The sequence below is a fragment of the Streptopelia decaocto genome, assembly GCF_964273445.1.
Source record: "Streptopelia decaocto genome assembly, chromosome: 6".
Lineage (NCBI taxonomy): Eukaryota > Metazoa > Chordata > Aves > Columbiformes > Columbidae > Streptopelia > Streptopelia decaocto.
Window position 1 is genome coordinate 26,089,828 of NC_138660.1, and position 17,377 is coordinate 26,107,204.

Sequence of the window (17,377 nt, forward strand, 5' to 3'; positions counted from 1 at the left end):
GCATGGTGAGTGTCCCCCCACCCGGGGCAGCAACTGGGGGATGTGACATTACTCACACCCTCCGTTCCCGTTACTCACATCCTACGTTCCCATTACTCACCCCACACCTTCCCATTACACTCCAGGTCCTGCCTGAGGTCTTGTAAGCGACCTAAAAATAATCACACCCATACAACAAGCTTTTTTTTTTTCCAATTTATAAAAAAATCACTCTGGTTCTTACCAAGTAGAGTTTCATTCCAGTAAGGCTCTTTAAATAACAATACATATTTATTTTAATAAAAAGAAATAAATACTTCTCTTTTCACATTAGATAACTCCCTGGAGACAGACAAAAAAAACAAAAAACCCAACCAAAGGGGGGCTTCGCTATGGATTTATTCCAAAAGATGGCGAATTCATTCTTTCCATGCTCAGCACAAATCCAGTTTTAGGAATCAAGTAGAACGCAGATGTTCCAGAAACCGAAGAAAACTCTCTTTGAGGAAGCAGCAGCCAAGCACGTTGTCCTTGGGAAGGTAAATCCAGCCGCCACGGGTGAGAATCCGACTTGTCCGTAAGGCGGCTGCGAGGTCCGAGCGTCCGTCTCAACAACGAGGGGTTCACAGTATTTGTTCTCCACCGATCGCTCGGCGAGGTCGCGACAATCGTTGTGCTTCGCACTCGAGGTGCGTTGGTTAAATCGCAAAGAGAGTCACCGTCTCCAAAATTGGGGGGAAAAAAACCCAACACAAATCCTTAACCGCTACGTCGTAACCTAAAGAGGGAAATTTGTGCGCCCGCTGCTGCCTTTTCAAATAAAGTATTAGAAAAATAACTAAAATAAGAGTTAGTCACCCGCGGGTGTCACAGTGTTACTCTAGTAGTGCACGTCTCACAGCAGCTGCTGGTGGATTATTTCCCACACCATCTTCTTGCGGAAGTAAGGCATGTTCTTCTGAAAAGAGAGAAATTAAACAGAAAGTTGAGGCGGAAAATACGCGTAAACACCCAGTTCTTTAATATGAAGCTCCCTTTACAAACTGGCAATATTTGCCCCTACGCTATGAAACCCACACGGCTCCTAAGAGGGCGACACAGGAACAAAACCAGATTTATTTCACTATACAACAGCTTGCAAGGACTTTAGTAAAATAGCACCATGCTGGAAAATAACCTGCGACTTAATGGGTCAAAGGCTGAGCCCCGTTTCACAAAAGAATCCCAAATCTGGATATCGCAAACCCAGCAGTTGCGATATCTTGCCCATTATCTCATGGATATCAGAGCTAAGGCTGGAGCTCCAGCCCCAACAACCGGGCACCAAAACGGGCCAGAGGTACAAAAGCTCAACCCCTGCGCTACCGGGTAACTCGCCCAGCTCTTGGTTTTGAACCTTTCGCTCACCTGTGTGAAAGTTATGGGTTTGTCTCTGGAGATGTAATCGGCGAATTTGCAGGTAAAAACGCCGCAGTCGCTTCCATTGGTTTGCTGAGGAATTTCCTAAGGGAGGGAAAGAAGATGGAGAATTTTCCTCTGTCGTAAAAACTATTTGGATGTAGCGCACCCTACCCAGACCAAAAAGACACTCGTGAACCTACTTGCAGAATCCAGCTCTTGTGCACAGGAATAAACCAAATTAACACTCATCAACCCTCCCCTCCGCTGCCTTTCCCTGCATGTTACCATCCTGCAAGGTGTCTTGAGGCTCGCACAGCGTCGTGTTTCTTAAATCAAGTCTTTAAATGCTGGTTTTTATTATTAATGTGTTGACAAACATCAGCTTTGTCACAGGTCAGGATTTGTGCCCCAAGCCGTGATCCCAAATCCAAACCTGATTTTTTAGCTGACAACAGCTAAAGAGATTCTCAAAATTGATTTGGGAAACGAGGGCAAAAGCAGATTCACCTTAACGTGACAGACTCATTAAAATATTCAGCCAGCAAGGAAAAACATGGCTTAAAGACTTAATCCCAGCCTAGCTTCCCTGTCCATTTGCAGCCTGAGGTGATAGCGTAAGAACATGAGACCCTTGCGGATATTCCCTAAAGACCTGGACTTATTAGAAAGTGTCAAGATGTTTGAGACAAGGAGTCATAGTTCCCATTTAAAATCCAAGTGGTGCTCACGTACATGCGGCTCCATGTTGTGAAGAGTCCATTCCGAAACGTCCAGCTCCTGATTTCTTTTTTCCCGGCTTTCTTCTTGCAGGTAACGGCTGTGGTTAAAACAAAACACCAAATCACTCTGTGATTTAGGGCTGATAAAAAGGGGCTGCTGAGGGGCGCCAGGAAGATGAACGCAGGACAGGGAAGTGCCAGAGGATCCTGATTGAAGGAGGAAACCAGCCAAATCTTTACATTTACAATCAGAGTGAGAAGCTGTGAGCTAATGGTTGCTGCTCAGGAATGAGACCAAGAATTCCAACAGGTCCAAAAATCACAGCAGAGGATGAACAGGAAAACCAAGCCAAGAACCATAATTCTCTAATTCTACTTTGTGCCTGAATCCCACGTACGAAACGCAAAAACCTCCTCAGCGTTCAGCCCAGAAAAGCACTGACGGAGCAGTTACTTACAACAAAGTGTCACAAATCTTGCTCCCTTTTTGTGCCATGGAGTCAAAGTATTTGATGGTCTTCTTTCTGATGTCGATGACCTGTACAATTAAAAGGCGACCGTTAGACAAAACATGACTCTTCCTGCTAATTTCTTCTCCTCGTCCAGTTCTAAAAGTTCTAAAACTTCACTCACCGCCAGCGCCCAGTGGACTCTCAAGTGAACGGGCACCAAGATGATGTCCTGCTTGAAGAGATTCACCCCCCTGGTCCATCTTCTCACGGCTTTGTAGCCCTCCGAAATGAGTTTAGGATAAAAGAAAGTACTAAAAGCATGGACCGATGGATAACCTTCCTTCTTGTTTCTTTCCACCAGAAGACTCATGTAGAAATTAATGATCTGTACCACAAAGAGGAAACGTGAGATGTGAAATAAGACGCTGGCTTAGCAAATAAACACAGCGACACGTCTTTGCTGGTCGCCCTTAAACAGGCAGCTGAGAGAACTCCAGCCTCAGCTGCCGGCTTCTGACAATTTTGCGCTTGGTTATTTCTGGAGTTTCATAAAGCCACCTGCCAGCCACTCCAATAACCTCAACCAAGCAGCATAATACAGGAAATAAAAGAACTTCCAGGAAGATTAGACCCTAAAATAAGAACCACACAGCTATTTCTAGGCTCTGCAGTGATGGTCAAATAACTTTGAAATGACTCCTGTACACAGTGAAAGGGTATTTCAAAATAAATGCTGAATATCAGCGTGCTCCAGCTCGTTTTACCTCGTCATTGAGCCAGTGGAGGTTCTGCAGCGTGTGGATGTCCTCCCGCGTAACCCTGAGTTTGAAGGCACTGCTCATGATCTCCTCCGGGTCACCGTCGCGAAACGCGGCGACGATCTCTCTCTCCATGGCCTAAAACGAACGATTAAACAGGGAAGGACTCGTGAAACTGAGTCCTGAGCGCGTCAATCTCAGCCTTCGGCTCAAATGAGGGTGTTTCTATCTAAGTCTGCTTAAGGAATGCAAATAAACCACCAGGCCTGTTAGTATAAAACAATCTGATCGCTTTTGAGATTTTATGACCATGGTGAAGAGGTACAGCCAACGTAACTGTACGGACCAGGTCAGCACAGCTCTAGGAGACTTAAACCTGGACTAATTTTAGGCCTGGTCGTAGAAGCCCCACAGTGAGGTCAGTACAACTGAAGGAGTGTGTGGAGCATATTATTAAAACCTTAAAACCAGCTTTATTGCTGCAAAGTCACAGCTGCAGGGACTCGCTAACAGCTTAAACACAAGTTCTTAAGATTTCAAAAAACCTTAGAAGCACCTCTAATCAATGGAATTCCTTGCAGCTGCTTCACAGGTTCTGTTTTGTCTAACAGACTGTCGGCTGCGTTACCTCTGTGAGCGGAGAAAAGCGTTCGGCTGCTTTCTCCAATTTTGGGAATTGCTTTTCTTCTACTTTCGGGAATTTCTTTTCTTCCAATCTTGAGAATTTCTTTTCTTCTAAGTTGGCGAATTTCTTTTCTTCCAAGTTTGGGAATTTGATTTCTTCTAATTTGGGGAATTTCTTTTCTTCCACGTTCAGGAATTTCTTTTCTTCCACATCAAGGGGAGGTGATTTTCTGGACAGAACAGGCGCCAGGCGTAACAACAGCTCTTCCGAGGTTTCAGCTCCACGCTGTCTCTGTCAGACACGAGGACGTTATATTTACACCCATTTGCTTGCTAGAGGACAGTGCAGAAAATCTTGCTCATGTATAGAGCTGGGTTTTTGTACAGATATCCAAACAAACTCCAAAATCACTTTATACTGACGGTTGCATTCCAACCCCGGCAAAGCCTCTAAAAGTTGAGATTGGGATTAATATTTCTGATTTCCATTATTAAAATGTTATTTTTGATCTAAGCCGTGACCAGAGACGAAAGCCAAAGGGATGTTCTTCTCACCTCACAAACCAAGAGAAGACTAATGATACCACAGTCCAGCTTTGCAGCTCAGCTGTCTGTGAATTAAAGATTTTTAAGCTATACCCAACACATTAAAGGGGAAGAATAAAAATAGGAGAGTGTAGCATCCAGAAATAAAATGAATAACAGCAGGAAACCCTTTGTGATAATGCTACTCATCAAAGAGTGCTCTTGCTTCACCTGGGAAAAACAACTGGGAGAAATACATCACTTATGCAATAAGTGAAGAGTGCAAAAATTTCTGATCTCAAGCTGCTATATTTTCCTAAAAAGTGAACTAATGAATCACACAAGCTTACCCCTGCAGTGGCTTGTTTCCCTGGCCTTGCCTGTTCACGGGAGTTTTCTGCTGGTGTGCAGTACCTGCGAGGAGAGAGAGAGGAAAAAAGGGAGAGAGGAGTGAGCTGCACATCCACACTGCCCCATGTCATCAAGAATCCACCTTCTGGACCAAAAACTGCTTGTTCAAGGCCAGTTCTGACTAGAGTCTCAGCTGCATACATGTGCAAGACTCCTTTGATTCCTTGTTATTAAAAATGAGGCAGCTACAGGATTTTTCCTTGTCTTTTATCCCCCTTTGGAGAGGATTATCATTAAAACCACGCAGACTCTGAAGAGCAAACAGGTACACAGACATGAAAATTGTCCCTATCTATGTCCCTTCCTCAAAATGAAGAATTTGCGTTGTCAAATATCCTGTTTTTCGGGAGGGAGACCTACACCAGACTCTCAAGTTATCCTACACTCATTGTGCTTGACAGGCTTTCAGTCCAGCGTGGTGTAAGAGCAGATACAACAAGCCTTGTTGAATGACTTCAGTTGGGAGCTAAATCTGCAAAAAAAAGGCAAGAAAATGTTCCTTTTCCTTGCACTCATCATATTCTATCAGTTATTTCCTCCTCTCCCCTCAAGCTTAGGGGAAGCAGTGACTATTTAAGCGCAGGAAGAGTGCTGCACAGCTAAATATCATAGAATCAAAAAATCATAGGGGGCTGAAGGGACCTTCGAAGCTCATCCAATCCCATGAGCAGGGACACCTTCACCAGCTCAGGTTGCTCAGAGTCCCGTCCAGCGCTTATGTTTCAAGAAAGAAGGGAAAGAATTTGTTAAAAACCAGGACTGACCATCACAACCACATCTCAGCTCCCATCTGAGCTTCTTCCTCTCTCATTTCAGGGAAGAAAGATGTGTGCACCAATCTGCTGTACAAAATCCCTCCCCGGAGCTGCGCTTACTGTACCCAAAACCCCCAAATCATTGATGGATTGGCAGAAGGACACTCACAAGCAAAAACAGACTCTGCAAATCTAAGGACAACTCGGTAGAGCCACCACTCTCATCCTCACCACCTTTGTTGCCCCAGCGAATACCACAGCGCTGAGATGATAAGTATGGTTTGTCTTCTTCTGGATGCTACCGGAGGCTGAGACACATGTGACGAGCCAAAAGAAATGAGAACCACGATTTAAAGAGACTCTACCTGATCATATCGCCTCTCTGAAGCCACTGGGGGTTGTGAACTTCCGCATACTTGACACCTGCGCGGAAAAGGAGTAATATGAAAACAAGAAATCAACTTTCAATTGCCATCAGATGTATGTAGTTCTAGGAGTCTGGGTGATAAATACAAAAATGTTTTAATGATGGTACGGTTAGGAAGTTGGAACTCTGAATATCACGTGCCAGTGTATGAGAGTTGAGCAGGGCATTTATTAAGTTTTAAATCCCAGACTGCACGCGACCAAACAAGTGATTTTTGCCAAGGCAGATGCTCAGAGGAACAGCTTGCCATTTTCCACCACAAAACAAGCTTTCCCTGCCTGCTCAGAAATAATTTCAAAACCTGTATAATTGCCTAATACAGTCACAGATGGGTAAAAAGAAGTATTAATGAAAAATTATTCACAAGACTTTTTTTCCCCTTTCTTTCCAAAGACAGCTCATTTCATTCTAAAAGCTGCCATAAGCTGTCCTAGCACAAACACGCTGCCTGATTCAGATTTCCTTAGAAGCGGACACAGATTAATGATACGGTAGCACTGACAAATCTTTTCAGCACAATCTATGCCTTTGAGACGTAAGGAAATGCCCCGTTCGGATTTGAAGCCTACCCGCAAAGCGGAGCAGAGCTGAATCACGGGGACAGTCACCGGTCTTTAGTGTCACGCAGGGATAGGAATCCCCTCCGTATTTTTGCTCTTCCAGGTGACTCACAGTCGTCACTGGTTCCTTGGGGCAGGCTTGGACACTGGCGCAGCAAAAAACAACAAAGAATCGCAATTTTGACGTGCGTGGAATTTGTTATCAGTGCATACACATTAATAGAAAGGAGATGGTTTATTCCTACACCATACATTACATTCTATATTGCGAGACATAGTTAAAGCAATAGAAATAAGTAAAATTAGGCTGTTATATCCCCTGACAGAAACATCTCATCTGGTTTCACAACAAAACGCAAAGGGAATTTCAACTACTACTTTCAACTCGGGCGTACTGAAAATGCAGACATCAGATTTTCTGTCTCTTTGGGATTTCAAAAGAGACTAATCAATCAAGAAATGGGAATCCTTTACCTTTTCACCAGCAAATCAGTGGCTTTTTGGGTATTTCTTTAAAAGGTATTCTTTGCACATCCTACAAATATCTGGATTAATCCGAGGAGGCCACTTTGTATAACAGGACAGGTCAGCATTCATTACAACCATCCTTGAGCAATTCTTTTCCATCTATTTACTCATTATGCTGACACTGAGAATGCAATGTCCACAATATACATATTTCTGGGACATTTTCCTTCAGACCTGCTCTTCTCTGACCTCAGGGACTACAAGCTCATCAGTGCTGAACCACCAAGAGGAGACTGGGATTTTTCTAAGGCTTGGAAACAGAACTTAACACAGAATTTAAAAGAAACTGCAAGAAAACACAGCATTTTCTACCATCTTACCACATAGAAAGGCATGCTGGGACTTCAGCACCACCGTGGCATCGGTATTTTACAATAATTAGGCCCTTTTGAAGCACAATTATTTCACTAAGATAACAGCTTGTATGATTTTCCTGTTTTTCACTTGTGTCGTTTACTTTATGCAATCTCTTGACACGGTTATAAGACATCAAATATACTCATCACTGGCAATGTGTAAATCAGAATTACACACAAGTTCCTCTCTGCAGGTTCCTTTAGGAACTGGAATTCTACACACAAGCGGGATTTTGTCACCTTAGTATACTGCAAAGAGAAAACTTCCTAGAATTTGGGCAGGAAGGACTGGGGAAGGTGGGAATAACCAGCGCTGTGGGTTTTTATACTACAAGTTACACTGCCAGCACTACAAATAAATACTGTTCTTAATACAGAGACAAGAAAGAGAAACACATCCACAGCAAAGGAATTTCACCCTTAGAATATTCAGAGAATACTCAGGCTTCATTGCAGGGAGCTGCAGGGGGGTGTCAGCCCTCTGGCACACTGAGAGTAGGAAAGATTCATTCCCCTCCACTACAATATTACCACCAAAAGTTAATGGTTACTTTTCCTCTACTTACTTGCGGAAGCTTGTCGGCTGTGGAGTAGGGCAGCTTCTAGGATATTTTTCCTTTACCAGCTCCAAGAGCCGCTTGTATTTCTTCTTTTCTTCTTGCTGAACGCCCTAGCAGAACAGAAACAAAACAAACAGATGAGAACCACTGCATGTGAAGGAAATGTTTGTAATGTGGATATAGTGCAGACTGCACAGGCCATTCCCGAAATACCGGCACGTTATTGAAGTTTACTTCAATGTTAGCCCTGCTCTAGGAACTTGTGTCCCACTATAAAACTCAAAATTCCTTCTGCAACTGTGTCTTTAAACAAGGGTCTCTTCTTTTCAGCTGTCCGCACCTCTTGCATAATAATTCAGGATAACATACACATTTCTGTCAATATACGTAACAATTGGGTGCTGTGAGTCCATAGAGTATCTTAATCATTCTCCACAGCTTTCCACAGGACTTTGGTTAAGTTCTTCTCCCACATAAACTAGTTTTATCAGAAATTTTCCAATAGTTGCTTAAGATATTGGAAGGAAAGGGCAGGGAAAGACCTCTCAGATAGTGCTGTAAGGATTATCAGCAACAGCGTGGGTTTTTTGCCTATGGTATCCTTTTAAAGTTGCTACGTAAAGATCACCGCTGACCTAGGTTAAGGATAAAATAGTGAAACGACTTTCCAACAAATAGACAGTGACAAAGCAGAACAGCTCCACTTAGAAGCGGAACCGGTTGGAGGATCCTCCCCCAGTGCATCACTTCCATGAAAATGCTTTAAAATTCAATCTTTGGGCAACAAAGCATTGCTCTGTTCTGAGACTGGATGTACGTACAGGCAAATAAAACGCTATACGCTGATTTCACAGGAGCATTCCTTCAACTTCATTAACGACAACCCACCGTGCTGTTAAGAAAAGCTTTGTTATAAGCAAAAAGTTGTTTCTTCCTCACCTCCTCAGCCGTGCAGAAGGGCCTCCCCATTTTGTTGGCCTCCGAAGCGGTGGATTCCAGCCCGGCGCGCTCCTTAATGGGCGGCCGCAGAGTGAGGACGCTGTCCGGAGCAGGTTTGATGCAGTGTTTGCCATTCCTGCTCGCGCTAAAAACATCAATGGCAAAAGAAATAGGATCAAGAGAAGGCTCAAAAGTGCAGCTGGAGACATCCCTTGGTACAGCAGCCTAGAAAACTTTGGAAAAATATTGCTACGTGGACACAGATAGAAATATTAGGCAGCACAAAGGAATTTCAAGAACAAAAGTGAAAGACAGTAAACCTTTGACAGAAGAAGACAAAGAAAACAGAAGGATTTTTACCTCAGACATGGAATTGTCCTGTGATAAAAAGATAGTGTCTCCTTATTCAAGCAAGTACTGGTTGCACAAGGCATGTTATCTATGAGAGAAGAGCACAAACCATCAGGAACTGTACAAGGAAGCTGAAGAGCTTTAAGAGTTTACAGTAAAGAGTTTCACTCAACATAAATTATTTTGCCATTTAGCATTTTCATAAATTTTCATTTTCTCTCTTACAGCACAATATTACCTGTGTTATATATTACTTCAGGATATTTACACATTTTCATATTGGCAACTACACAAAGTTGTGCACAAGTTATCGCCAGCCTAAACCTGAAATAAAAGAGGCTTATCGGGATCTACTGCCTAAAATTAGCATTTGAAACAATTTACTTCTGGCAAGCTAAGAGGGGACATATCAGAACTGAGATGACAAGGGAAACATCCGGCCCCAAACCAGAAGCAACGTGAGGATGCAGGGAAGAAACAGAGCTCACGCTCAAGTATTCTGAGATGCTACCGAGATATTGTGCCTGCAATAATCCGTACATAAGCCTAGGGGTAAAATTAAACAGTACTCAAAGCACGGCAAAAAAGAAACGAGTTCATAACTTGACGTCGGCCTTACCAATTTCTATCATTTCTACGTCTAGCGCAGAATCTGTTGGTCTTTCAGGTGAAGAATCAGAAGTAGACCAAGTCTTAAACAAAAACAGAAAAAAGTACCAATATGAGTGTAACCTGAATGTGAATCCAAGCACACAAGCTTTATTTAGTCAGCTTTGTTATGACTCGGGGACCACGATTTGTTTTTTTAGGTTGCAGCAGAATGTGAACCTTTTACAGGACAAGTACACCTTCATTTTTAATACAGGCTTTCAGATGTGCAATGATTAAAACAACAGGTTATCACTTAGTTCTCCTCAGTCAGCTCCTAAACATTCCAAGGTTTTACAGTTTAGCCCTTGGAAAAATATGTTTTGTGCAAATAAAGAGTTAATGACTCTCTCAGGAACTAATAATTAGAGCATGACAGTTTCTTATTCCTCTGATCCTGTGGGGCAGTAAGAAAGATATGACACCTTTGAACGAAACTAAGGAGTGGAGCAGTTCATGACTCATTTTTCCAGAGCCAAAGTCCTACAGGAATCCTCTCCTGGCCTGGCAGATGACAAACCTAGCAGAAAGAGGTTTATCCAGAGGAAGCATGCAGCTTTTCTTGTAAAATAACGTATTTTGACTCCTTAGCTACAAGCTTGAGAAAAAAAAGTAATGGTTTCCACACACACTTAAAGTATCAACTTGAACAATTGTCAAGTATCTGGTTGACAACAAACATTTTGCTCCTTCCTCAGCTGCAAGTGCCAGAGAAGAACATGCAAACTTAAGCACAACAAACCAGGAGCTGCCCGTGAGAAATGGAGAAGAACCGCCCCAAATTCGAGATGCATTAGGGAGAGCTGCTGCCTTTTTCACCTGGCAGAGATTCTACCCAATTTCCAAATCCTCACTGACCTCTCCTGCAGGCTCTCTCGGAGCAGCATGGCTGACCGAAGCCTTCCGGTGCTTACGCTTCGCCTTGTTTGGCAAATTCACCACACCAGAAACACCTTTGACTTTCTCTTTACGCTCCGAGAAGCCGTAATCTAAAAAAACCAAAACAAACCAAAGGCCATATGAGAACATGATTTAAAAGGGGATTAGGATTTCTAGTTGCATACTGCAATGTGCAATACCTGGTTTATGCTTTTTGCGTTCAGTCTGGTCAGGATCTTCCAGAAGTGGCGAAACGCTGAGGAAAAAACACACAGATGAGTGTTTCACAACCACAGGTCAGCTTCTAACAGCCCGACTTCCCTTCACAGGGCCCAAAGTTGGTTTTTTTCTCCTTCTTTTCACGCTTCCTAATGTTTTACATTTGTTCCTATCACCGAATAAATCGCGTAAGTCAATACGTAAAGCTTTCCTCAAAAAGCCTACCAGTGATTACTAAACCATCCAAGTCCGTAAGTCACGACGCCAAGTTGCAATAAGTCTAAGTAGGACAGGAAATAAAAGGTGGGAAAGCAACCCATGCGTACACCCACTTAAATAACTGACAGCTAAATCAGTGCTCGTCAACTCGTTCTTGAAATACCTCTTAGCTGCACCCTCTCTTACGAAGCATAACTTCAAGGTTTGTATCAGTCGATAACACTGATAAAATCTAGTAAAAATTTTTACTTTGGAACAAGTGCAAAGGTTGTTGCTAGATTTTTTTGTTTCTATTTGCTTTCTATTTGCAGGGATTATTTGAAGAATTCTTTGGTCTTTCTTATTCAAAATAATTTTTTAAACTGTTATGTTGGTATCATCACTTCTGGACTATCTTCTGTCTGTATCAGGAGCACAAAAGTAACCGATACCCTGAATGGCACCTTTCATACAATATAAAGCATCTTTGCTATTACTGTGCTATTAAAGTCAGGCAGAAAATATTGGGGGTAGGTGTTAAATACCTGTAAAAATGCATTCTTAGTCAGTGTATTTGACTTTTCAGAAGGTAAAACTGAAGAAGACGAAATATTTGTATCCTCCGGCTCAATTTTTAGCAAGAGTGAACCAATTCTGAGATGCTCTTCAGTGAAAACTTTCCAGCATCAGGGAAAAAGCTCAATTCAGCCTACCCAAGGCTAACATCGGAGATAAGCAGAGCTTAAATCCCTGACTGTGGCCATAATCACTGTTTTTGAAGAGAAGTGCCTCTTTCTCCAGCTTTAGCAGAGCACCCAACACCTGTGAGCGTTGCTTTGTCCTTTTCGACTTTACCAACCACTTGGGGGTTTGGAATTGGTTTGATCGCAATAAAAGATTAATTATCTCTTGGTAATGCAGAAAGAAACGGGGAAATCTTTGATGTAGGAACATGGATGGGGAAAAAGTAAGGAAGAAACAAATCTGGTCTTAGCTATTGCTGTCTCTGCTGGGAATACACAACCCTGTGAGAAGATTAAACTGTGTCATTGCAACTGGGGCTTTGCCAAGGGCCTGGGGGAAACAGGTCATTAATTCACAGAGTGTTTGTTGAGTAATATTTGAAACACCCTCAAAAAATGGGCCAGAAAATTAAAGCGATTTGGAACCGCTCGCCATGCTAAGGTGTGTTCATGGCCTTCTCCAAGCGCTAGAGAAGACAGCACCTATTTATGCTCAGCGTTTTCCTCGCCTCCTTAGCAACCACAGGGAAAAAATTAAGGTATCAGGAAAACTCAGTAATTCTGCACATACCCACATAGGCTCAGGCCCTGTTCTTTTCAAAAACTCCTCCCCCACCATTGTCAAGGACAGTTCATTGAGACTTATCATGCAAATTTGTAAATAAAAAAGTTAAGTTTTCACAGGTTAACCCCCCTCCCAAACTCACACAGTGTGCTTCACAGCGTAGCTAACGCTTATCTGCTTTCCCCACCAGTTTCACCACCCACGCCCAGAATTTTTCATCTTTCTACCAGGGGAAAAACTCAAGCGGCAGAAATACCAACAACCTTGTGGTTTAGATTTCCTTGAAGAGACTCACACGGGGCACCTGGGAACACCTGTTCCATTTTACAGCCCATCTCAGCGAGTGCAGTTTGAAAACTTAATATTCGGCAGGACAGCTTCTGAAGCCACCTAACGTGGTTTCACTTGAATTTCACCCTAATTGCTTCGCCTGCCGTTCCCAGTGATCTCTTAGCACAACTGGGTCTCCTGGTCAGACCATGACAGCCCAGCTCGCAGCCAAGGCACGTTACTCGGTTTAGGATTGTGCTCCGCACAGCAGCTGTGAACAACTACGTGTGCAACAAGCTGCTCTTTCCACTACACATTCACGTTTCCCATTCACTTGGGAACATGAGACACTAAGCAGAGCCTCTTGGAGCAACCACACTCCCCAAACATGATACATAACACATACATTCACAGAATCCCAGAATGTGAGGGTTGGAAGGGACCTGGAAAGCTCACCCAGTGCAATCCCCCCATGGAGCAGGAACACCCAGATGAGGTTACACAGGAAGGTGTCCAGGCGGGTTGGAATGTCTGCAGAGAAGGAGACTCCACAACCCCCCTGGGCAGCCTGGGCCAGGCTCTGCCACCCTCACCCCCAACAAGTTTCTTCTCAAATTTAAGTGGAACCTCCTGTGTTCCAGTTTGCACCCATTGCCCCTTGTCCTGTCACTGGTTGTCACCCAGAAGAGCCTGGCTCCATCCTCCTGACACTCCCCCTTTCCATATTGATAACCATTAAAGAGATCAACCCTCAGTCTCCCGTCTTTTCAAACCCCCGCTGTGCAGATGGAAAGCGAACGAGGCGAGAGTGGCTTTGCCAAGGGACTTATGGGGAACACCCGGCACCCGCCGCGATCTCACAGCACCACACGTGAACCACTGTGACCGCGGGCACAGGGTGACCCGCCACGGACGGTCACCCAGGCCGGCAGGGTGGGGAAGGCACGGGGGGCCCATTACACCGCCCTGGGGGGGGATCTGGGCCACGGAGCGAGGGGCACCCTGGGCCAAGACACCAGAGCGACAACCGCCGCTCCCACCTCAACCCCCTCAGGCCGGGCAGCGGCGGTTGAGGCGCCGCGCGGGCTCCGCTCCCGCCGAGCAGGCCCCGGGGGTCCCTCAGGCCCCACCCCCGGGGAGCTGGTGGGGGGGCGAGTCCCCCGGGCGGCCGTGAGGCGGCGGGGGCGGCTCGCTGACCTGGGGAGCGGCCTCTTGCGCGGCGGCGGGCCCGGGGGCGGCGCGGGGCGGCGGGCGGCAGCGAGGAGAGCGCCGAGGGCCCCCAGCAGCCATTGGTACATAGGCCCCGGCGGGCCGCGGCGGAAGTGGCGCCCATGCCGCGCGACGCCCGCCCCGCCCCGCGAGTATAACCGCTCTTCCATTGGCTCCTGTCGCTGTCAGTTCGAGGACTGACGCACCGCCCCCCTATGGAGCGCTGGGGGGGGGGGCAGCGCGCATGCGCGTTACCGCTTTTCCGTTACCTGGGAGAGCGTTTATGGTTCCGCCCACCCGCGTCCTGCCCGGCCTCCCGGGCCCGCCCCCTGTGTCCTAATGCGGCTGCGCAGAAAGCTTTTGCCTCAGTGAGCCCCGAGCGGGGCTGGGGTGCGCAGGTTGGCGGGGTGGACGGGCTGGGCGGCCGTTGGGACCCCCTTGAGAGCTCCCCGAGTGCCCCTGGGAGTCACTGGGAGCCTCTCTGAGAGGCCCCGGGAGCCGCTGAGCCCTCCCCGGCTGCTCCCCGCTCAGTGTTCAGCCCCGCTGAGCGGGCTGGAGAAGCGTTTCCCCTTCCCGAGGTGCAAAAGCCGGCGGGAGCTGCCGACGGCTCGGGGTCCTGCCCGCCCCTTCCCGCCTCCCGCCCCCTCCGGGGCTGAAGGGGATGCGAACCCCGGGCTTACCAAGCCCGTCCCTGCTTAAGAGCCCGAGACTTTCCGCTCTTTCTCTTGGCCGCGCCCGCAGCCGCCGCCGCCTGCGCCATGGCTCAGGTGCGACTGCCCTGAGCGTTCGATGTTTGCCATGGTGACCGCCCGGCTTTCGAACCCCCAGACCGGACGCCGGGGCGAACGTTCCACTCGGGCTGGCTCCGGGGGACCTGCCTGGGTGGTCAATTCGGCTCCTTAACATCGCGTTTCCCCATCGTTTATCAGCAGCGGAAGCTGCAGCGGCATCCTGGGGACACTTTTTCCCCCGTGAGGAGTGAAAATTATTAAGCCAAAAGAAGCTACAAAGTTGAATTAAAGCGCTCGGGACAGCCCGTGTCGCGGGAGGTTGAAACGAAGAAATAATAGCAAAGTCAACTACATTGTTAAGTGTCATTCTTTATTTTATCAGCGCTGGGCATCACCCTCCATAAGACTGGATGCTCTTGCGTTGCTTATATTCACACAATTATTACATATTCATTACAATTTTTGACGTGCAACACATCCATACTAAGAAATAATTTATTATATTAGTTATAATTTAGTTTCTTACTTACAACACGTCTATTAATTACTCGTTAAATATAAACTAAGCACTCTAAACAATCTGTCACTTAACCTTCTGTCTCCCTCTTGTCGTGCAGAAGGATCTAAACTTGAAATATATCCCCTCGTTTCGCAGGTGGTCAGAAAGTATTTATGTCAATTGGTTAATGATGGGTAACTTTTGTAACTTAATCACAGCGCACATTAATTTAGCAGCTTCTCCTCCAGGTCCCGCTAGATTTTTCGCGTCAGCGGGGAGATTTAAGTGATGGTGGTGTCTGGTTTAATTAAAATAGGAACCTAATTACCGCTTCAGGGCTTTGGCCGGGGAAGATGCCTGGACACAGGAGTGGGGTGATGCTGCAGGGCCATGGAAACAGCCCGGCAGAGGGCACGGCAGCCCCGGAGATGCTGCTTCAATCCTCTCCCCATCCTGCGTTTTTAAGCCAAATCCTGCATCTCGGAGCTGTTGGGCTTTTGTTTAAATTCCAGCTTAAGGCAGGACGTGATTTTCTGTACACTAAACACACGACAATATCCTACAAATTAAGAGAGGAGGGAGGATGGGAGCCTGAAACGTGGTGCCGTGAGCAGGGACGGTGCTGAGGCCTCTCCCCTGCCCTATCGGGGGGTTTCTCCAGCAGAAATGTCCCCAAGCTGCGGTTTCCTCCACCCACCGCACAAGTCTTAGCGTGCAGAAAAAATACAAGAAAACTTCTATAGAATTGTGTTTACTATTTTAAACAAGCTCCATTGCACCTCCTGGTAACGCCGCTTCCTTATCCTCACCAGAATAATGATTTTAATGGTATTAAATGATTTTAAAACATCTATATGGATGACTGCGTGTTCTGGAAAGGTACCTGACCATGGCAGCACCCCATGTCCCGTGCAGCCTGAGGGTTTTGTCGCAGATGTGAGGACAATTAATGTGGAATTACGCAACCTGATTCACTTTTACATGGTGTTTGCTGCGAAGTCTACTGCGATCTCCAAAACAGCAATAACCACATACACAAAGAATTTAGAATTTCATTAAATTTGTGCCATCAGACTGAGAAATCTTCTTGGAGTTGTATCTCTTGTTGCAACTTACATTAAATGGTTGGTTTGTTGGGTTTTTTTTCCCCCTCCTCTCACATATATGACAAAAATTGCCGTTTTTTTGCTAAAGGAAAACATAAGCATAGCCCAATACATGACAGGCTGTATGTCGTAACTCCTGGCATGTCTTTACAGTGCAGTTTTATACTGGTTATATTTCCCAATCCCTGTAATTTATGCAGCTGGTGGTTAACTTCATTACTTCATTCCTGACTATGCCTTTGAGCTTCTTGCTCAGTGCATTGATGTGCAATGACTCAAAATTATGACATTTGGCGCATGTAAATCCAGAATCCTGTTATTGCCGTTTAAATACACATGGGTTACCTGTGTCCCATCCCCGATCTGGCAGCGAATACAGATAATTTCAGAATGTGGGCTCATTAATTGTGCATTACCCAAAGTCTCCACCTTTAGAGCAGGTTCAGCGTGAGCACAACGTTGTTCATGTACCTGGATGCTAAAGCGGCGCGTTTCAAAATTGTGGGATAAAAAGGTAATTCCACTGAGTTATTAATTTTGGGGCTAGAGGAATGATTGATAATTTTAGGCTTATACCTGATTTTATGTATATAAAGCATAATGTACTTAATCTTTCGTTAAAGGACGTTGTTCAGGATGATGTTTGTCTGACACAGCACTACACCAACAAGCTGTTTGCCAAAAAGTTGTTTCCCCCCTCTCACATCAAGAGGGGCCGCGTTACCCCCAAAAGCTGCCGCTGCCCATTTATTCACTTTCTGCCCTCAAACAGGGGCTTGGCCTGCGGGTCTGGAACTCGGCGTTGCCAAACCAGCCCTGCCGGTCGCCGCAACGCGCGTCCACCGGCGCATTCACATCGCTCGCTCGCTCGCTAATCACCGCGGTTCTTCGCCTTGGGTATCATCCCACTAAATATGATTCAGTTTTGTCAACATAGCTGCCTTATGACTCGCCTGCGTTTAGCC

At 45.7% G+C, this 17,377-nt stretch overlaps 1 protein-coding gene across 1 annotated transcript; it reads right to left on the reverse strand.

Annotated features, from left to right (window-relative positions):
- Positions 1 to 195: 195 nt before the first annotated feature.
- On the reverse strand, positions 196 to 14,188 carry SENP2 (SUMO specific peptidase 2). The gene is made up of 17 exons (XM_082055497.1): positions 14,065 to 14,188; positions 11,073 to 11,128; positions 10,852 to 10,982; positions 9,965 to 10,037; positions 9,355 to 9,433; positions 8,995 to 9,139; positions 8,062 to 8,165; positions 6,621 to 6,757; positions 5,990 to 6,047; positions 4,809 to 4,872; positions 3,938 to 4,225; positions 3,316 to 3,447; positions 2,733 to 2,936; positions 2,558 to 2,637; positions 2,113 to 2,197; positions 1,387 to 1,482; positions 196 to 937 (listed from the first exon to the last, which is right to left on the reverse strand). The coding sequence occupies exons 1-17, from the start codon at positions 14,163 to 14,165 to the stop codon at positions 875 to 877; spliced, it is 1,896 nt and encodes a 631-aa protein (XP_081911623.1). The 5' UTR covers positions 14,166 to 14,188; the 3' UTR covers positions 196 to 874.
- Positions 14,189 to 17,377: the final 3,189 nt, after the last annotated feature.

Bases quoted from the DNA above. Each gene is read 5' to 3' on its own strand.
- SENP2 (XM_082055497.1), bottom strand. From the start codon at position 14,165: ATGTACCAATGGCTGCTGGGGGCCCTCGGCGCTCTCCTCGCTGCCGCC. The intron at 9,434-9,964 runs GTAAGGCCGACG...CTTCTCTCATAG, and splicing joins CGTAGAAATGATAGAAATTG to ATAACATGCCTTGTGCAACC. The intron at 1,483-2,112 runs GTACGTGAGCAC...TCCCTCCCTTAG, and splicing joins TTCACAACATGGAGCCGCAT to GAAATTCCTCAGCAAACCAA.